The 22,524-nt window shown below is 43.9% G+C and overlaps 1 protein-coding gene across 4 annotated transcripts in view; it reads right to left on the bottom strand.

Moving 5' to 3' along the window:
* OGT (O-linked N-acetylglucosamine (GlcNAc) transferase) overlaps positions 1 to 22,524 on the bottom strand; it is a 569,231-nt gene that overhangs the window by 320,343 nt on the left and 226,364 nt on the right. For all 4 annotated transcript variants that reach the window (XM_033944283.1, XM_033944281.1, XM_033944282.1 and 1 more), the window contains one exon: positions 1,964 to 2,065. In XM_033944283.1, the coding sequence (XP_033800174.1) occupies positions 1,964 to 2,065 (102 nt within the window). The remainder of the gene's footprint in view (positions 1 to 1,963; positions 2,066 to 22,524) is intronic.

Genomic DNA, 22,524 nt, shown 5'->3' with positions numbered 1-22,524 from the left:
CCGACTTACCCGACCTCATCGATACCGAGTCAGGAGAAGTTATCGGTCGCACCGGTGCCGAAGTCTGCACCGATTGATGGTGAGCTCTCGGCTCCGGTGCAAGGACTGGCATCGATACCGATGAGGTTAGGTGAAGCGGTACCGAGACAGTGGAAGCGGGTAACACGGGTTCCACAATCGGTATCGATACGGGTTGATCCACAACCGGTACCGGTGGCTCGGTGCGGACTGGCACCGGAAGGTTCGGTGTCATGATAGCAGGAAGGAGTCGTTCTAATTGCTCCTTAAGCTGAATCTGAAGGATGGCCGTAATGCGGTCATCGAGGGATGGCACCGGTACCGCTTTTTTCTTCTGCGGTACCTGCGGTGCCGCTCGACGCCCCGGAGATGAGGAGCCCGATGTCGAGGGACTCACCTCTATAGGGGCGGAGCGCTTCCGCTGGCGTCTTACAGGCGGCAGGATTGGACTCACTGCACTCGAGGCCGGAAGACGTTCCAGCGGGGAAGGCTTCTTAGCCGGCTTACCTGACTGTTGAGATGCCGGTGTGGAATCACGCGGCGTCGAAGACGAGGGTGCCGACTGAATCGGTGCCGAAGCCGGAGTCGAAGGAACGGGGTCGGACATCTCGGCACCGAATAACAATCGCTGCTGAATTTGGCGATTTTTCAATGTCCGTTTTTTTAAAGTAGCACAGCGGGTGCAAGAAGAGGCCTGATGCTCAGGACCCAAACACTGTAAACACCAGTTGTGTGGGTCCGTGAGAGATATAGGCCTAGCACACCGCTGGCACTTTTTAAAACCCGGTTGAGGGGGCATGAAAGTAAAAACGGCTTCCGCCAAATCGAAGGCCGAGGCTTCGATGGTGGCAGAAGGCCCCGCCGGGGAAAACCGAAAACTGAAGAATAAAAATGAAAGTTTTTTTTTTTTTTTTTTAAATGGAAAGAAAGAAAAAAGGCAATGTAAGCCAAAACGTTTACGCGAGCGGGAAGGCAAGTTAGGAGAAAATTTCAACAGCCGTTGAAAACGCGTCTTCTTAGCTCCGCGGAAACTAAGAAACTGAGGGACCGCGCGCCTCTGTCGGGCGGGAAGGCACTCGCGCGTGCGCGGTGCGGCCGAGCTAGAACTTTCTAAAAAGTTCTTAGAGTGCAATCACTCTAAAATTGTCCGTACCGGGGCTCCGTCGGTGCCGTCACCCATCAGTCAAGAATATGCTGCCTGCTTGTCCTGGGATAATGATAAATTCTGGGTCATCCCAGTTAACAGCAACATGAAATTCCTCTACTGCCATTGTAAAGTAAAACAAAACCTTGCAAATATGCTACCCAGAACAACGAACAGCACATTTGCAACATTTTTAGTTGGGACTAGTGATAGTAATCATTGGAGGTAGTGGGGAAGTAGAAATAGGGACCATTTACCGTAATGGAGATTTCCCGTACCTGACTCTATGGCTCTGAAATGCCCAGATATCAGGCACAGGCTTGCTGTCTAATTTGTAAAATTTATGGTGACATACTTGAGAATCACTGCTTCAGTAGTAGAAAAATGTTGCTGAAACATGAAAACTGCGTCTGAGACAGTTTACACAAAATTATACCAAGGAAATTCAGGAGGAAGCAGAAGTCCAGTGAATGCTCAGAAAAAAAAGTTCATTTGTGTGTAAAAAAAACATGTGTGCCCAAGCAACATTACTCCCTTGTGTAGCTTAGTCATCCTGATTATTAATGATGAATTCACATATAGCTAACAAAATCCATTCAGAAACCTCAAAATATTCTTCCTTTATCAAGAACCAGAAACAAACTCCAAAAAGATTAACAGTGCCTGCATTAAACAACTGAATAGTAATTTGGGCTCAGTGCTACTGAGGAACAGCTATGAACACTGACCAAATGCTAAACCAAGCACAGACACAACTTAAGAATGCTATGTCAGAAAAATCTAAGTCTACTCTTATTTTACCTGGAGGCAGTGAGCCAAGTTGCAATAAGCATCAGGGAAATCTGGCTTCAATTTCAAAGCAGTACGATAAGAAGCAATAGCTTCCGGTATATTCCCAGAATCCTGGAAAAAAAAAAAAACACACAAAATGCTATATATTATTACCTTTAACAAAAAATAAAAATGTTATAGAAAAAGAGATTATGTACTTACCCTGGTAAGCTCTTTTCCAGTAGATAGGTGAGACATTCTAGACAAGTGGGTTGTGTTCTAATGGCCACGTGCCTTATGCAGAAGGAATCCACTCCAGATTTTTTCTGTGGCTCTGCTCTACTTTATTGTGCTCTCTAGCTCCACCTATAGTTAGTACCCAAATACCAAGAACCACCTTGCAAAATGGGAAATAGAGACACACTTGGCAAGCAAGTCCATAAAAAGTTCTGCTCAAGAATTAAAATGAGAACATAAACTGCAAACAGCCAACAAAGGCATCAAAGGAGCTCAGAAACGACCCCAGCATACAACAGGAACATATATACAGATTCTTCCCAGCCCAAGGGCTGACTGATATCCAAGAATCAACTTGGAGAAGCATAAATAGACTGAGACAGTATTTAGACGCAGGAAGGATAGGACGGGAGTCTAGAATGTCTCACCTATTTACTAGAAAAGAGCTTGCCAGGGTAAGTACATAATCTCTTTTTCCAGCGCAATAGGTGAGACATTCAAAACAAGTGAGACATACAAAATCAGTCCCAAATTGCTAAAGCGGGCTGACAGTGCTGACCCTCAAGACTGAGAACCTAAAGGTAGAGTCCCATCTTCCCACCACATCCACTCTGTGGACCAAGTAGCTGCCCTACAAATCTCCACAGGGGAGATCTACTTAGCCACAGCCTAGAAGGAAGCCATTGCAGTCCAGCATCTTAGAACCAATAGGCTGAAAAACAGGCAAATACCCTTTCTGTTTAACATGGAATGCTGACACCACCTTTGGCAGAAATGAAGGCACTGAGTGAAGAGATCTTCAAGAAAGGTTCTCTACAAGACAGAGACAGAAGTTCCCAAGACACGTCTCACTGAGGTAATTGTGACCAGAAAAACGCCTTCATAATCAGGTCCACGAGAGAAGTGTCTTCCAAAGGTTCAAACGGAGCCTTGATGAGACTAGAAAAAAACAAGCTAAGGTCCCAGGAAGGGAATGGAAGTTTAATGTGAAGAGTACCCTTCAGAAATCTGGCCACATCAGGGTGAGAAGCAAGGGAAGGACTAGGGTCCCGGGCTCTGACCAGCAGAGAAGCCACAGTGAGCCCTTTAGCAAGGCCCACATGAGGGGAAAAGTCTAACCAAGATGATGACCTGAAGGTGCTGGGCTGGAAGCCGAATACCATCGAGCCTTTTACTACTTACCATTTCTATGGTGAAGCGTAAATCCAAGACCCGGGTTTATCCTTTGTAACCTGGGACACAGCAATTGCCTGGGCTGATGGACACGTTCACCTAACGCGGGCCCCAAGGAGAACCGGACGGAAAGTCCTCGGCGCAAGGTGGTGGCATATTGGAGAACGCGGACACCTCATTCAAGGCAACTAGTCTTTCGCCAGAAGAGCATAACACACCGGCGCAGCGACTCTCCTGACCAGTGTTGCAGGACACAGGGAGCGAGATGAGCTATGCAGCTCCCTCAAAGAGCTGTGAAGAAGAGGAGGATGAAGATCTGGCGGTCCGGAGGATTTCTGCTGCCTCTCTACCACAGCTGCCGCCGCGTGGAGACCTGGAATCGGTTGGGGAATGGCACTGTCGAGCATACAAGTAGGTACTGTGAAACTTAAGGATTTAAAATTTAACCATTCACTAGCTCCCCTGGAAAAGCCTCCTGTGGTTGACTTGAATTCTATTTGGGATGCAATTTAATCTTTACAAATTTCCCTGGGAACTCAAATGCAAACTTTATTCACACATTGTGCTGGGATAATATCCGAGACTATAACTTTACAACAAAAAGTGGGCAAATTGGAGGGGAAAAAAAAAAAAAAATCAATGGAGCAAGAAAAAAAACTGGAAATTTTAGGAGCACCAAATCAGCTCCTTAAAAAAAAAACAATCGGAGTATTAACTTTAAAATGGAAGTGCTGGAAAATCTATCACGGAGATAAAATTTGAGACTGATCAATTTTCCTAAATCAATTACCACCTCAGCATTGGATATGCTTAAAAGATATCTCTCAGAGGTTCTGAAAGTCCCAAAAAACTCTTTTTCTTCTATCTCAAAAATTTATTATATTTCCTTGGAAAAGAAGAAACCTCCGGAGGACCACCAAGAATTAGCAATAGATGTGCTAGATTTGACAAATATATTAGAGAAGTCAGAATCAGAGCACTTTTTGTTCAACTAGCCTTAGATTCAGATAGAGTGGCTTTTAAAGTTGTTTTTCAAATATAAAGATGCTCTTTTTCTGAATCAAAAAATAAGAATATATCCAGATGTGTCCAGGGTAACACAAAAAAAGAAGAAACAATTTTTACTTTGGAGACCTCAGGTGTTAAAAATGGGTGCTACCTTTGTATTAAGATTCCCATGTATGTGTTTGGTGAATTTCAAGGGAACTAGATATATATTTTTTGATTCCACACAGTTATCAAAGATTCATTTTGGAAAAGGAGGTGAATACTGTAAGTATCCCTCTATCAATAGCCAGGAATAATGCTCGTAGTTAATAACTTGGGTCCATTTCAGGTTGCCTGATTTTTTCCTTTAAAAAGTGGATAGAGTAAAACAATTTTCGATTTCATTGACACTCCTCCCCCAATGATGGTGGACTAATTAACGGTTGTTTTTTCCTTGTTATATTATAAGAACATAAGCCGTGCCTCTGCTGGGTCAGACCTGAGATCCATCATGCCCAGCAGTCCGCTCACGCGGCAGCCCATCAGATCCAGGACCTGTATACTAGCCCTCTATCTATATCCTTCTATCCCCTTTTCCTTCAGAAAATTGTCCAATCCCTTCTTGAATTCCATTACCGTACCCTGTCCTATCACTCCCTCTGGAAGCGCGTTCCAGGTGTCCACCACCCGTTGGGTGAAGAAGAACTTCCTAGCATTGGTTCTGAATCTGTCCCCTTTTAATTTTTCGGAATGCCCTCTCGTTCTTGTAGTTGTCAAAAGTTTGAAGAATCTGTCCCTCTCCACTTTCTCTATGCCCTTCGTGATCTTATAAGTCTCTATCATATCCCCTTTAAATATCCGCGTCTCCAGCAAAAAAAGCCCCAGTCTCTCTAATCTTTCAGCGTATGAAAGGTTTTCCATACCTTTTATCTAACACGTCGCTCTCCTCTAAACCCTCTCGAGTATCACCATATCCTTCTTTAGGTACAGCGACCAATATTGGACGCTGTACTCCAGATGCGGGTGCACCATCGCCCTATACAACGGCAGGATAACTTCTTTCGTTCTGCTTGTAATATCCTTCTTGATTATTCCTAGTATTCTATTTGCTTTCTTAGCAGCCGCTGCGCATTGTACCGATGGCTTCATTTCATGTCCACTATTACCCCCAAGTCCCTTTCCTTGGAACTCTCACTCAATAACAGCCCTCCCATTGTGTAGCTGTACCTTGGGTTCCTGTTTCCTACGTGTAAGACTTTGCATTTCTCTACATTGAACTTCATCTGCCATCTCGTCACCCACTCCCATAGTTTGTTTAGATCCCTTTGTTAATCTTCTTAGTCCTCTTTAGTCCTAGCCCCATTAAATAGCTTGGTGTCATCTGCGAATTTTATTACTTCGCTCTTTGTCCCCGTTTTTAGATCATTTATAAATACATTGAATAGCATTGGTCCAAGCACCGACCCCTGCGGAACACCACTCGTGACCTTCCTCCAGTCCGAGTAGTGGCCCTTCACTCCTACCCTCTGCTTTCTGCCCGCCAACCAATTCCTGATCCATCTGTGTACGTCTCCTTCCACCCCCATGGTTCTTTAGTTTCCGAAGTAGGCGTTCATGAGGTACCTTGTCAAAGGCTTTTTGGAAGTCTATGTATACAATGTCTATGGGGTCCCCTTTGTCCATCCATTTGTTAATTCCTTCGTCAGACACGATCTTCCCTTGCAGAAGCCTTGTTGGCTTGTTTTCATAAGTTTATGCCTCTCTAGATGCTCCTCGATGCTACCTTTTATCAGTGCTTCCGCCATTTTCCCCGGAACCGAGGTCAGACTGTAGTTCCCTGGGTCACCTCTCAATCCCTTTTTAAAGATGGGTGTAACATTGGCTATCTTCCAATCCTCCGGGATCAAGCCTGTTTTAAAGGATAGATTACAAACCTGATGTAGTAGTTCCGCTATTTCCTCCTTTAGTTCTTTCAATACTCTAGGGTGGATTCCGTCTGGGCCCGGTGATTTGTCAGATTTTAATTTTTCAATCTGCCTGTGTATGTCCTCAAGGCTTACTTAAATGGATGTTAATTTCTCTGCTTGGTCTTCTTTGAAGATTTGTTCAGGTTCCGGTATGTTGGATGTGTCTTCTTTTGTAAATACTGACGAAAAGAACATGTTTAGTCTTTCCGCCACTTCTTTCTCCTCCTAAACTAAACTAAACCTTGGGTTTATATACCGCACCTTCTCCACAACGTGGAGCTCAGCACGGTTTACAGGAGTTGGGATAGAACGTAACTTCAATGGAATTATAGAAGTAAGTATAAAGAGAGGTAAAGAGGGCTTAGTGTACCAAAGAGGGAAAGAAAAGTTACATTTTAGAGAATAGCCAAGTTTTCAGATGCTTACGGAATAGTTGAAGGGAGCTCAAGTTGCGAAGTGGGGAGGTAAGGTTATTCCAGAGCTCATTGATTCTGAAGTGGAGGGAAGACCCTAGTTTACCAACATGGGATATGCCTTTTAAATAGGGGGAAGGATAATTTTAGTTTCTGGGTGGATCTTGTGGAATTTGGATTTGAGGAGTTCCAGGATAATGGAATAAAAGGAGGAAGGATGCCGTAGAGGATCTTGAAGGTTAGGCAGGCACATTTAAAGTGGACCCTGGAGATTACAGGAAGCCAGTGGAGCTTGGACAGGAGTGGTGCGACATGGTCAAATTTACTTTTTGAGAAGATAAACTTAGCCGCGGTATTCTGGATTAGTTGGAGTCTATGGAGGCTTTTCTTTGTTAGGCTTAAGTAAATAGAGTTGCAATAGTCCAATCTGGAAAGGATGGTGGCTTGTACGAGGATGGCAAAGTATTTTTGATGGAAGCAGGACCTCACTTTCCTCAGCATGTGAAAGCTAAAAAAGCATTTTTTTATCAAGGAATTGAGGTGGTCATTGAAGGATAGTGAGGAATCAATGATGATGCCCAGAACTTTGCTTGAGAACTCCAACTGAAGTGAGGATCCTGAGGACAATGGAATGGAGGTGGGAAGTTGGTCTAATTTAGGGCCGAGCCAAAGTAGTTTTGTTTTGGACTCGTTCAGTTTCATTTGTACAGTGAGGGCCCAAGATTGGAGATTTGTTATGCATGAGGAGATGTTCACTGCGAGATTAGTGAGGTTCGAGTCGATCTCAAGGAGGACCAGGATGTCATCGGCATAAGTGTAAAGTATTTCTAGGGGGGATAGGTGGAGGAGTTTCAGGGAGGACATATAAATGTTGAAAAGAATAGGAGATAGGGGGGAACCTTGCGGGACTCCACATGTCGGTTTCCATGGGGAGGATGAGATGCCATTCTTGGTAACGGTGTAAGAATGGAAACGTAAGAAGTTCGAGAACCAGTCAAGGACTGTAGAGCTAATGCCTATCTTGGAGAGTTGGAAGACTAGAATATCATGATGGACAACGTCTAAAGCTGCAGAAAGGTCGAATTGAAGGAGAACAGCGAATTTATTATGAGAATGAAGTTGTTGAACCTTAGAGATTAGTGAGGCCAAAAGGGATTCAGTGCTGAAGTTGGGTCTAAAGCCATATTGATAGGGTAGGAGAATAGAGAATCTTTCCAGGTAGGATGAGAGTTGGGAGGATACGATAGACTCTAGCAATTTGGTTAGGAGAGGAATATTTGCTATTGGGCGATAATTGGATGGTGTGGAGGGATCCAGGTCAGCTTTTTTCAATACGGGGGTCAACGCAATATGTCCCATTTCTGGGGATAAAAGGCCCGATAATAGGGCAGAGTTTATAAGTTTGGTAAGAGATGAGATGGCACGTGTGGGAATTTTCTCAAATAGGTAGGATGGGAATGGGTCCAAGGTACAGTTGCAGGATTTAAGTTTCAGGCAGAGTTTAAGGACCTGCGATTCGGATACTTGCTCAAAGGCAGTCCAGGATCTGTTGACTGGGATAGGGTTGGAGACATTTGGGGTAAGGTTGGGAATGGCGGATACCAGAGAGTTGTAGGAGACTGCAGGCGGGAAGGAGCTTCTTAAGGTGGTGACCTTTCCGTTGAAGAAGTTTGCTAGGACATCAGCTGATGGAGAGGAGGGGAGCATGGAGGAGTCGTTTTTAGAAGTTAAGGAGTGCCATATATTGAACAGTGCACTATTCTGGTTGTTTGATCTGGAGATCTTGTCACCGTAGAAGTTCTTCCTTGCTTTTTTGAGTATAGTATTGTAGAGCTTAATATTGACCCTCCAGGTCTGTTTATCTATAGGGGATTTAGGTGTTTTTCCAGATACGTTCCAGAGATCGATTTTTCTGTTTCAGTTCTCTGTGATATGGAAAGTACCAGGGGGCCTTACGGGAGTAGGAGATGGTTTTAGTGGAAAGTGGGGCGAGGGAGTGGTAGGTGGACTCTGAGAGGGTAATCCAGTTGTGCCAGTTGGTATCTGAATCTGCAGGCTTAGGCATGGAGGAGAATAGGTTAAGAAATTTGGTCCAGAACTGATCGCTTGAAATTTTTTTGCGGAAAGTAATGGAATTAGAGGTATGGGGTGAAGTCTCAAGGTGCGACATGAAAATGGGGAGATAGAAAGCTCCTAAGAAGTGGTCAGACCAGGGGACGTGATCCCAGCGGGTGTCATCGGTTAAAGTTTTATAAGCGGTAAGATCGAGGAAACTGACGAAGTCTAGTGTGTGTCCTTTTTCAAGGGTTGGAGAGGATGCAGGGGGGGGGAAGCCTAGAGAGGTGAGGAAGTCATTAAATTCGGATGCATCTTTGCTGGTGGTGTCGTCAAGGTGGAGATTGATATCCCCAATGATCAGTAGTCTTTGAAACTTAAGGAACGCGTTTGTTATGGTCTCGAAGACGAGTTCGGAGGAGTTGTTCTAAGGGGTGGGTGGGCGATATAGTAATAAGATACCTGTCAGCATAGCTATTGCTAGCATTCAGCATTTTCAGTTGGCATAACTAATGTCAGCGAAGGCCAATGGGAAATTATATCAATCTGACTCTGGCATGTGAATGCAGATAGACCCTGAGGGCAGGGAAACTGTTTTAAGTAGCCCTGATTAAATCATGATTAGATAAAAGGTGTTAATGTGTTAATGTCTGATTAAGAGGGTGCTTAGGACAATGGGTCCAGGTGCACAGATAACTAAAGTTAATCAGAAACTATTGTCAGAGACATACTGGAAATCACATATGACTTCAGCCTATTCTTCTCCTGTCTAGCATGTTTAAGTTCTGTTAAAGTTCAATAGATTCTGGTTTTTAGAATAAGTTTCAAAACTATAAAAGCCCCCTCGCAGCATCACCCCCCTCTCTTGGCTCTTGGCACTCTGGTCCTCTCTTATTTCTCTTGAGCTATCTCTTTCTCTGTCTATCTCTTTGTCTATCCTTCTCTTTATCTATGGAACCCGAAACTTAGACCATCACCCCATCCCGCTTTCTCTCTCTCTCTCTCTCTCTCCTTAGAACTTCAGACTCTCTGTCTCTTTGCCTCTGAACTCTGTAAGGCACGGAAGCTGCTTTGCTCTCTCCTTAATTGTAATGCTTATAAATATTGCTTTCCTGTAAGCCTATTTCTATAATATATTCTTTATGCAATCATTCTGGCTGTGTTTCTTATTTGAGTCTACTTCCTGGTGAATCTTCAGTGAGGGAACTGAACCTGGGACCTGGCATGTGTAAGGGCGCCTCTAATATAACCCCACCAACCATACATTGTGGGGGCCACTAACAACCCTTACATTTTGGGGGCTTGTCTCGGTCCTTCCTGATGATTTCATTTGGGTAAGTAGAATTCAATTTTTTTTTCCTTGTATGCACTGTGCAATAGGATTATGTATAGACAGAGTGAGATATAAATCAAAAGACCTTGGAAAACCCTTAGATTGTACTTTAGACTGGATGACACACTTATAGAAACAAAGAAGATGACGGCAGAAAAGGGCTACAGCCCATCAAGTCTGCCCACTCTGCTTACCCACCCCCTGTCTATGCCCTAATGACCCAATTTCCTTATCTTGACCCTCGCAGGGATCCCACATGGGTATCCCATTTATTCTTAAAGTCTGGCACGCTGTCTGCCTCGATCACCTGCACTGGAAGCTTGTTCCAATGATCAACCACTCTCTCTGTGAAGAAATACTTTCTGGTGTCGCCATGAAATTTTCCGCCCCTGAGTTTGAGCGGGTGCCCTCTTGTGGCCGAGGGTCCCTTGAGAAAGAAAATATCATCTTCCACTTCGACACGTCCCGTGAGGTACTGGTGAAAAGTTCCAGTAATATTGTGGGGTTTTATACTTGGTGAGATTTTATTTATCAATAGACTTTGTATTTTTGATTGATAGACAGAGTGAGATAGAAATCAAAAGACCTTCTGGAACCCTTAAATTGTTTTAGACTGGATGACAAATTTGTGAAAAGTTCCAGTAATATTTTGGGTTTAATATTTGGTGAGATTTTACTATAAAAAGGCATTGTTGTGTTACCTGTGCCAGTTTGCATTTTATGCTTTGCTATTATAGGCTTGCTAGAGGGTGTTGCATGTAAGAATATTTCAGCTGCTCTGAAGAAAAGCATGATCCAAAATTAAAACAGTCACTCAATTAAGACACGCCACATCTGTGACTTTTCGACGGGAGTCCAGCTCCAGAGAGGCACACGAGCACCACTCTGCCCCTCCCCCGAGCCAGCGGGGATAACAGCTAAAGTTTGCAGTGGGCCGAGTTCTTTTCGACGGGAGTCCAGCTCCAGAGAGGCACATGAGCACCGCTCTGCCCCTCCCCCGAGCCAGCGGGTTTAACAGCCTTCGGGATTCCTCCCTTTTACCTACGCACCAGCTACCTGCAGTCGGCAGGAGATTTCAGGTCCCTCTCGGTGGAGCGTGGGAGCACGCTCCTCCCCTCCCCCAATCCAGCAGGGGACGAATTTCTTCTTTAAAAACTACACCGCCTACGGCATTACCTTATTGAGTTTATAGTATTATTTATCATATCTGTTCATGTCTTATACTTCATATCTGTTCATAGACTTATTTTTCATATTTGTTCCGAGACTTATATTTCGTATTAGCCGCGGTCTCCCTGACCACAGCATTACCTTTTTGAGTTTATAGTATTATTCCTCATATCTGTTCATGACTTATACTTCATATCTGTTCATAGACTTATACTTTATATTTGTTCATAGACTTATATTTCATATTTGTTCATAATCTTATATTTCGTATTAGCCCCGGGTCTCCCTGACCACAGCATTACCTTTTTAGGCTTATAGGTTTATATTTCTCATCTGTTCATAGACTCTCTTTTCGTACAAGCTCACAAACTTACACACCACTCAATCTCCCTCTTATCCAACCTAGCCGGCATTTCCTCTTAAGCTTTGGTAACATAGTAACATAGTAGCATAGTAGATGACGGCAGATAAAGACCCGAATGGTCCATCCAGTCTGCCCAATCTGATTCAATTTAAATTATTATTTTTATTTTTATTTTTCTTCTTAGCTATTTCTGGGCGAGAATCCAAAGCTTTACCCGGTACTGTGCTTGGGTTCCAACTGCCAAAATCTCTGTTAAGACTTACTCCAGCCCATCTACACCCTCCCAGCCATTGAAGCCCTCCCCTGCCCATCCTCCTCCAAATGGCCATGCACAGACACAGACCGTACAAGTCTGCCCAGTAACTGGCCTAGTTCAATCTTTAATATTATTTTCTGATTCTAAATCTTCTGTGTTCATCCCACGCTTCTTTGAACTCATTCACAGTTTTACTCTCCACCACCTCTCTCGGGAGCGCATTCCAGGCATCCACCACCCTCTCTGTAAAGTAGAATTTCCTAACATTGCCCCTGAATCTACCACTCCTCAACCTCAAATTATGTCCTCTGGTTTTACCATTTTCCTTTCTCTGGAAAAGATTTTGTTCTACGTTAATACCCTTTAAGTATTTGAACGTCTGAATCATATCTCCCCTGTCTCTCCTTTCCTCTAGGGTATACATATTCAGGGCTTCCAGTCTCTCCTCATACGTCTTCTGGCGCAAGCCTCCTATCATTTTCGTCGCCCTCCTCTGGACCGCCTCAAGTCTTCTTACGTCTTTCGCCAGATACGGTCTCCAAAACTGAACACAATACTCCAAGTGGGGCCTCACCAATGACCTGTACAGGGGCATCAACACCTTCTTCCTTCTACTGACTACGCCTCTCTTTATACAGCCCAGAATCCTTCTGGCAGCAGCCACTGCTTTGTCACACTGTTTTTTCACCTTTAGATCTTCGGACACTATCACCCCAAGGTCCCTCTCCCCGTCCGTGCATATCAGCTTCTCTCCTCCCAGCATATACGGTTCCTTCCTATTATTAATCCCCAAATGCATTACTCTGCATTTCTTTGCATTGAATTTTAGTTGCCAGGCATTAGACCATTCCTCTAACTTTTGCAGATCCTTTTTCATATTTTCCACTCCCTCTTCGGTGTCTACTCTGTTACAAATCTTGGTATCATCTGCAAAAAGGCACACTTTTCCTTCTAACCCTTCAGCAATGTCACTTACATACATATTGAACAGGATTGGCCCCAGCACTGAACCCTGAGGGACTCCACTAGTCACCTTTCCTTCCTTCGAGCGACTTCCATTAACCACCACCCTCTGGCGTCTGTCCGACAGCCAGTTTCTGACCCAGTTCACCACTTTGGGTCCTAACTTCAGCCCTTCAAGTTTGTTCAACAGCCTGTATCAAAGGCTTTGCTGAAATCCAAGTAAATTACATCTAGCATATGTCCTCGATCCAGCTCTCTGGTCACCCAATCAAAAAATTCAATCAGGTTCGTTTGGCACGATTTACCTTTTGTAAAGCCATGTTGCCTTGGATCCTGTAACCCATTAGATTCAAGGAAATACACTATCCTTTCTTTCAGCAACACTTCCATTATTTTTCCAACAACTGAAGTGAGGCTCACCGGCCTGTAGTTTCCTGCTTCATCCCTGTGACCACTTTTATGAATAGGGACCACATCCGCTCTCCTCCAATCCCCAGGAATCACTCCCGTCTCCAGAGATTTGTTGAACAAGTCTTTAATAGGACTCGCCAGAACCTCTCTGAGCTCCCTTAGTATCCTGGGATGGATCCCGTCTGGTCCCATCGCTTTGTCCACCTTCAGTTTTTCAAGTTGCTCATAAACACCCTCCTCCGTGAACGGCGCAGAATCTACTCCATTTTCTCGTGTAACTTTGCCAGACAGTCTCGATCCTTCTCCAGGATTTTCTTCTGTGAATACAGAACAGAAGTATTTGTTTAGCACATTTGCTTTCTCCTCATCACTCTCCACATATTTGTTCCCAGCATCTTTCAGCCTAGCAATTCCATTTTTTATCTTCCTCCTTTCACTAATATATCTGAAAAAAATTTTTTCTCCCTTTTTTACATTTTTAGCCATTTGTTCTTCCGCCTGTGCCTTTGCCAAACGTATCTCTCTCTTGGCTTCTTTCAGTTTCACCCTGTAGTCCTTTCTGCTCTCCTCTTCTTGGGTTTTTTTATATTTCATGAACGCCAACTCTTTCGCCTTTATTTTCTCAGCCACTAGGTTGGAGAACCATGTCGGCTTCCTTTTTCTCTTGTTTTTATTGATTTTCTTCACATAAAGGTCCGTAGCCATTTTTATCGCTCCTTTCAGCTTAGACCACTGTCTTTCCACTTCTCTTATGTCCTCCCATCCTAAAAGCTCTTTCTTCAGGTACTTTCCCATTGCATTAAAGTCCGTACGTTTGAAATCTAGGACTTTAAGTATCGTGCGGCCGCTCTCCACTTTAGCCGTTATATCAAACCAAACCGTTTGATGATCGCTACTACCCAGGTGAGCACCCACTCGAACATTAGAGATACTCTCTCCATTTGTGAGGACCAGATCCAATATCGCTTTTTCCCTTGTGGGTTCCGTCACCATTTGTCTGAGCAGAGCCTCTTGAAAGGCATCCACAATCTCCCTACTTCTTTCCGATTCCGCAGACGGAACATTCCAGTCCGCATCCGGCAGGTTGAAATCTCCCAACAGCAGAACCTCCTCTTTCCTTCCAAACTTTTGGATATCCACAATCAGATCCTTATCAATTTGCTGCGATTGAGTCGGAGGTCTGTAGACTACACCCACGTAGATAGAAGTTCCATCTTCTCTTTTCAGAGCAATCCATATCGCTTCTTCCTCTCCCCAGGTCCCTTGCATTTCGGTCGCTTGGATATTGATCTTTACATAGAGAGCTACTCCTCCTCCTTTATGACCATCTCTGTCCTTCCTAAAAAGATTATATCCCGCTATGTTTGCATCCCATCCATGTGATTCACTGAACCATGTCTCTGTGATAGCAACAATATCTAGATCTGCCTCTAATATCAGGGCTTGCAGATCATGAACTTTGTTGCTTAGACTGCGAGCATTTGTGGTCATCGCTTTCCAGCTATTTTTCAGAGATAATCTCCTTTTTTGTATGGATTTTTGTGTCGTTTCACTTTCCGTTGCAATACTAAGAAATGAGTTGCTGATATTGCTTATGTTGCAGCCTTTACTACTATCACATCTTTTCTTTTGCCGGGGGTGGTCTCTATAATTGTCCTTCGTACATACACCACCCCCACCTTCTAGTTTAAATGCCTAGAAAAATATTGTCTAAATTTCTCTGCAAGGTTTCTTTTTCCTGCTGTAGTAATATGTAGCCCATCAGTGCAATATAGCTTCTTGTCCTTCCATGTATTTCCCCATCCTCCTATGTACCTGAAGCCTTCTTGATGACACCAGGCTCTGAGCCATCTATTAAAGTCCTCTGTGTTTTTCACTCTTTGCTCTCCTTTTCCATATGCAGGCAGTATTTCAGAAAAAGCTAAAGTCTTTACTAAAGGTTTCACGCCCTCACCAAGCTCCCGAAAAGCTTTCTGTGCTGCAAGTGTGGAGTTGTTGGCCAGGTCATTTGTTCCCAGATGGATAACAACATCAGTGTTAAAATCCTTAGTTTCTTCCTTAATTATAGTCAGTATTTGCCTGGAACTCCTGGTAGCTGAGGATCCTGGAAGACATTTCACTATTTTGGTCTCCTCGCCCTGTGTTCCAAGGTTAATGCCTCTGATGATGGAATCCCCCAACAGTAATAGTTTTCTGTTTTTGGCTTTTTTATTTGTACTTAGGGTGCTCTTGTTCTCTTCAGTTTCCTTCATTGGTTCAAGTCCCACCTCCCTTCTGTTTTCCTGAGTATCACAGTGCACTAGTGGAGCGAAGGAATTCTGTAGAGGTAATATTAGTGAAGGTGGATGTTTCTGTGTTACATGTCGCAGTCTTCCTGAGCCTACTGTGACCCATTTATTCCTGGGCTGTTTTATTCTTTGGTCTTTCTCTCACGCCAGCCCCTCCCCCTCCGAGTTCAACCCCCCCCTCCCCCGACTGATCAGCAATTCTAACATGACTAGCCTCACTCGTAAATTCACTGCCCTTCTCCTCCTCTATTTGCTTACCACAAGAGACTGGATTACAAAAGCTCTAGCCTTTGAACCTATTCCAACCTATACTACATGGAATAGAATCTCAGGTCCTGATAAATTTCTCCGCCCCCACCGACTCTTACACGACTGCACAGAAGCAGATCCTTTCCCAATTCCTGTAATCAACACCTCTCGCACCCTCCTAGACCAACATACAAAAGAAAGCGATCTCTAAAAAATTTGCAACATACGATACCCTCGTCCCTCCCACAACAATCCATTCTTCCTTGTGCCTACTTGAACATATGTTCAGCTAGAAATAAGGCCCAGCTCATCAAAGACTGGCTGGAAGAAACACACTTAGATATTCTCCTTCTAATCGAAACATGGCTCATTTCCGACCAGGATACTATCATAGGGGATATTCTCCCCCCACACTACAAAATTATCCCCCTCTCTAGAAACTCAAAAAGAGGAGGTGGCCTTGCTATCATACTCCGTAACCACTTCCACTTCCAAGTTCTAGACTCTAAATTAACCAATAATCTGGAAATTCTCACCTGTAAAATCTCCAAAACAGACTGTATAGACAACCTAATCGTCACATTATTCTACATACACCCTAATAAATGGAATCAAGCAAAAGATGATTACTACGAGTTCCTCCTTACGAACTCATCAGCAGGCACCTACAATCTCTTAGCAGGAGACATCAATCTACACCTTGAACAGGCAGAGAACTCAAACGTTGCAGACCTTTTCTCCTTCCTCACATCGCTAGGCTTTACCAAGCCCCCCCAAACCACAACACACAACAAAGGCCACCACCTCGACCTGATTACCTTTCTCTCCAACACCCATATCACTCCCAAACATGGTCAAACACCCCCTGGTCCGACCACCTCCTGTGCAATTTCGAATTAACCTGGCTCAAAAAACAACCAGATAAGAAGCCTAACACCAACCATACAAAGAAGATGACCTGGACAAGAGAACAAATAAATCCAGCTGACTTCTGGACACATTACACCCTCATCTCCGATTCCGACGCAGACCCCCAACTTCCACCTAAACTGGAAAAAATTTAGCGACCAAGTTCTAAACACCACCGCCCCTCTAAGACTTCGCAGGAAAACACTTCATCCCTCAAACAGCTGGTTTGACGCGGACCTCCTGGCCACAAAACGAGAAGTACGGAAATTAGAAAGAACTTGGTGTAAATCAGGGACTGACATAGACAGACTCACCTGGCGACTAAAAGTCAAAGAATACAAAAAACTGATCAATGAAAAACGCAGTAAACATTACTCCCAACTAATTAATTCCCCTTCTCTAAACAGTAAAGCTCTTTTTAGAATAGTTAACTCCCTACTCGACACAGATTCTCACAAATGCCCTATCTCAGACCTCCCACCCTCCGCTACTACACTAGCCGACCATTTTGCCAACAAAATTCACACTTTAAAATCGTCTCTTGCAGCCCCCAGCGCTGAACCATTACTCATCCAACATGCAGCAGGTACAGAAGGTTCAATAGCCGACATGTTCTGGAACTCCTTCGAAAACCCTGACAGGAACCTATTTCTCAAACTCTACGCTAAATACGCCAACTCCAACTGCCTACTAGACACTTGCCCACCCACTATCATGAAATCCGCCCCCCCCCCCCCATTCAAAGCCGAACTCTTCAATTGGGTCTCCCTATGCCTGTCCACTGGCCACTTCCCGACAGAACTCGGCCACATCCTCATATCCCCTATCCCAAAACACCCCAAGGAACCAATCTCTTCCACCGCCAACTACAGACCCATCGCCAATATACCACTCTTCCAAAAACTCATGGAAGGCCTAGTTAACCACGACCTCACAAAATACCTTGATAAGTTCAACATTCTTCACGACTCCCAGTCCGGTTTCCGCCCAAACCATAGCACAGAAATCGTCTAAACCGCTCTGACAAATTACCTCCTCTACCTGTTCTCACTGGGCAAAAGCGACCTATTACTTCAATTCGACCTGAGCAGTGCCTTCGACCTGGTCAACCACGACATTTTGCTCAGCTGTCTTGACTCCATCTGCATCTCCGGACAGATATTAGATTGGTTCACAGGCTTCCTAACCAACCGTACCTACCAGGTCCACAGTAACAGAACTTTCTCCCACCATTGGCGCAACCCCTGTGGAGTCCCACAAGGCTCCCCCCTATCCCCCTCCCTATTCAATATTTACTTGGCCCCTCTGGCACGGACTCTAGCAGACTCAAACCTAAAATCATTCATATATGCTGACGACATCACCATCATTATTCCCATTACTTCATTAACACAAGAAACGGAACAATTCACCTCTTCTATCCTCATCAAATTAGAACTCTGGACCTCACAATTCAAATTAAAATTGAATACTGACAAAACCAAAATTTTCCTGGCAAGTCCCAACCATAAATTAACAAACACTTCCCTGAAATTGAATGGCCTAGATTACCCTATCTACCCCACCATAAAAATCCTCGGAGTCATCCTGGACCGCACCCTGACCTTCGATGACCATACCAGCGCCCAGGTGAAAAAATGTTTCTGCACCCTATGGAAACTTCGCACCATCAACGTTACTTCGACCACCTTTCCTTCCGTCTACTTGTCCAATCTCTGATATTAAGCATTCTAGACTACTGCAACATCATTTACCTGGGATCCTATAAAAACACCATCAAACGCTTAAGAATAGTCCAAAATGCGGCCGTTCGCCTCATTTACGATCTCAAAAAATACGACCATGTAAGCCCCTATTACACCAAACTCCACTGGCTTCCAGTAGAGGCAAGAATCATCTTTAAGTTCGCCTGCCTCTGCTTCAAAACTCTAACCGGCTCTTCTCCAATCTACCTGTCTGAGCACCTTGAAATAGCAGGCCCCTCTTGCACACGAAACGCCTACCTGTTCACCTTTCCCTCCCTAAAAGGCTGCCTCTACAAGAGATTCCTCGATAGATCCCTAGCATTCCAAGCGGGCAAATGGAACAATTGCCTAACCGCCCTCATTTCCAATTCTCCACCCTACCAATTGTTCAGAAAGTCATTAAAAACCTATCTCTTTGACAAATTCCTCTAACCCCCCTCCCCCTCCCCTGCCCTCGATATGCCTCCAACCTCTGAACCCTCCTACCTTGCCAAGCCTCTATATGGCCTTTCATAATCGATTCTGTTTATCTAAATGGTCTGTCCTTGTTACGCCTATATATTATATGCCTTATCATTGCCATGTATGTAACTTCGCTGTAAATGTACAGTCTCTTCTTCTGTTAACCGCATTGAACTTCCATGGTATTGTGGTATACAAGAATAAAGTTATTATTATTATTATCTGTACTAATAACTTTTACTTTTTTACCTTGTGCTTTTAATTCTATTTCTTGTCAGTCGTGTGTCTATCTCACAAAAGGAACAAATGAAAGACATTGTAGAAACTACTGCCAGCACGAGTGAGAATACAGGCAAAAAAATAGTTGAGGTGGCTGGTCCTGCATTAGCTACAGGAATTCTAAATGCTTCTAAACCTTTGGTTCATGAGGTTATTCCTGTGCAGTTAGCCACACAGTGTAGCATGCTAATGCAGCAGGATGATCATAGTATAACTCACTCAGAGGTTGCAGATGTTTCTGTCTGGGCACAAGATTGTGGGAAAAGGTACACTGAAATTTTGTTTCAGGCCGAAGATCCTCAACCACAAACACAGCATTCAGTACTTCCTCCAGCAACAGAACTGGTGCCTAAGATGGAGAAGAGGGATCGGAGTGGACCTATCTCTTTAGCATGTCGCTCTCTAGCTTGGTCAGATGCTAAACCAGAGGGCTCTGATAGGCTCACTATAGACTCTCGGGCCCTAACTAAGATTTCAAAGCCTGTAGTACCAGTGGCAGCTTCTTACTCTGACAATACTGTGAAACTTAATCCAAAATGTGCATTTTTCTCTGTCCTAGACATGACTAATGATTTTCAGAATTTGCCCCTTGCCTCTGAATGCCAGGACACGACAGTGCAGACAAAAGAAGACACATCTAGCCTGCACCTGACTTCTGCACCACAGTGCCCACTCCTCCGAGTGCAGTGGGGCCCAGGTGGCAGACATGTGGTCCAGGTCAGCTTGAATGGAACATGGATGAAGTTTGCTCTAAGTGACCTTGAGGATGCTTTTTAAAATGTTTTTTCTTTTTCTTAGCAGCAGTTCGGATATATACATAGCCATCCCAGACCAGTTTTGGCACAAAGATATTTCTAGTGTTTTCCAAGGATCCTCTTTATCACTGCAGAGATAAAGACGTTCCATAGAAGATATTATCTTTATGCCTTTTCTGAATATGAGATGGTTATGACATGCATTATTTGTACTACTCATGTGTTCATCTTTGTTTTGGTTTTCTATAACAATGTGTTTATTTGCAGAGTTAAATTCCGCCCCTCACACTTGACAGAGGGAAGAATAGCCTCACGCCTCAAACTTTGTGTTTTATGTTTTGTCTGTGCCATGTGGTCTGTGTTTTGTCTACTTGTTTTAGTTTAGGCGGTACCCCAGGATACATAACATTGGCCATTTCTAGAGCTCTTTTCCCACTTTTTACTAGCCTAATTGCGCAATGTTCTTTTCACTTATAGCTTTCATATGACATAAATTTTTTTTTTAATGCAATTCAGTACTTGTTTTGTTTTTTAAACGTTAATCAGAAGTAGAGCTAAGCGATTAGACTACGCAGGGGGAACTGAGCATTAAGCCCAAGTCTAAGCAATGAATACAATTTAGCATCTAAAACAGTTTTCATGTAGGAACTTGAGCAGGGAGAAACTTAAATTTTCCGTGTAGAGACTTTTATGAGGAGAAACTTAAGTTGGAGAGATTCAGCGAGGGGAAGGCTGCACTATCCTTCACCACTCCCTTCCTTTCTCCGTCATCCAGCGGTCCCACCTCCTCCCTAGCCAGCTGTTTCCCTTTAACATATCTAAAGAACGGTTTGAAATTTTGTGCTTCCCTGGCTAGCCCCTCTTCATATTCTCTTTTTGCTTTTCTAACCACAAGGTGACATTATTTTTGATACTTCCTGTGTTCTTTCCAGTTCTCCTCGGTTTTGCCCTTTTTCCATTTCTTGAATGAATTCTTCTTATCCCCTATCGCTTTCTTCACTTCTTTAGTTATCCACGCCAGGTCTTTTGTTCGGCTCTTTTTGCACCCTTTTCTGAATCTAGGATATACCGATTTTGCACCTCGCTTACCATGTCCTTGAATAAAGACCAGGCTTGCTCTACAGTCTGCCATTTCTTTGTGTTCCAGAGTTTCTTCCTTACCATTACCCTCATTGCTTCATAGTTTCCTTTCTTGAAGTTAAAAGTTGTCGCTGTGGTTCTCTTTCCCTTTGGTATTCCTATTTCAACTTTGAACTTTATCATGTTATGATCGCTGTTTTCCAACGGTCCCACTACTTCCACGTCCTTTGCAGGTCCTCTTAGCCCATTAATGATTAGATCCAGAGTGGCATTTCCTCTCGTCGGTTCTCTGACAAGCTGATCCATGAAGCAGTCCTGTATAGCTTCCAGGAATCCGGTCTCCCTAGCGCATTTTGAGTTTCCAAGACTCCAGTCTATTCCGGGATAGTTGAAGTCTCCCATAATGATCGTGTTACCGTTTTTGCATTCCTGTTTCATTTCGGCTTCCATTTCTTCATCGGTAGTTTCGTTTTGCCCAGGTGGACGATAGAACAGGACCATCTTTATCTCGGGCCCTTTCCTTCCCGGTATTTTAACCCATAGCGATTCCAATTTGTTGGTCGTCGCTGCTGTGTCCACTCTGGTTGAGTGTATGCTTTCTTTTATGTATAGAGCTATTCTTCTCCTTTCTGCCCTGACCTGTCCTCACAATAAGAGTTTGTATCCCGGCAGTGCTATGTCCCATTTGTTTTCTTCATTCCACCATGTTTCAGAGACCCCAATGATGTCAAGGTTCTCAGTTTTGGCCTTGACTTCTAGTTCCCCCATTTTGTTCCTTAGGCTCCTTGCATTAGTATATATGCAATTTAAGTCCTGGTAATTTTTTGTCTTCGTTTCCTTTACCTGTGCTTCGATCTTTATTGTCTTCTCCGGTGCTACAATCCTCTTATCCTCCTACTCTAGCTCAATCCGCTCCTATGTTTTGCCCGTTGTTTCTTCCCAGCATTTTTCCCTTGTAGTATCTTCACGAGATATCTTTTCCCGAATCATCGACACTTGGTCGACTGTCGGCTTTCCCTTTCTTCTTAGTTTAAAGCCTGTTCTATTCCTCTCTTGATGTTGTTTGCCAGAAGTCTAGTTCCCGCCGCGCTCAGGTGAAGAAATATTTTCTGGTATCGCCATGAAATTTCCCACCCCTGATTTTCCAAGGATGCCCTCTTGTCGCCTTGGGTCCTTTAAGAAAAAAAAGATCTTCTTTCACCTCGATACGGCCCGTGACATATTTGAACGTCTTGATCATGTCTCCCCTCTCTCTGCGTTCTTCGAGTGAGTATAGCTACAACTTATCCAGTCGCTCCTCATATGGGAGATCCTTGAGTCCTGAAACCATTCTGGTGGCCATTCGCTGAACTGACTCAACTTTCCGCACATCTTTTTGATAATGCGGCCTCCAGAATTGCACACAGTATTCCAAATGGGGTCTCAATATGGATCTGTACAATGGCATAATAACCTGGGGCTTACGGCTGACGAAACTTCTACGGATACAACCCAT

This window comes from Geotrypetes seraphini, chromosome 5 (genome assembly GCF_902459505.1).
Source record: "Geotrypetes seraphini chromosome 5, aGeoSer1.1, whole genome shotgun sequence".
Lineage (NCBI taxonomy): Eukaryota > Metazoa > Chordata > Amphibia > Gymnophiona > Dermophiidae > Geotrypetes > Geotrypetes seraphini.
Note: the sequence above shows the minus strand (reverse complement) of the source record. Positions and strands in the feature narration are given on the sequence as shown.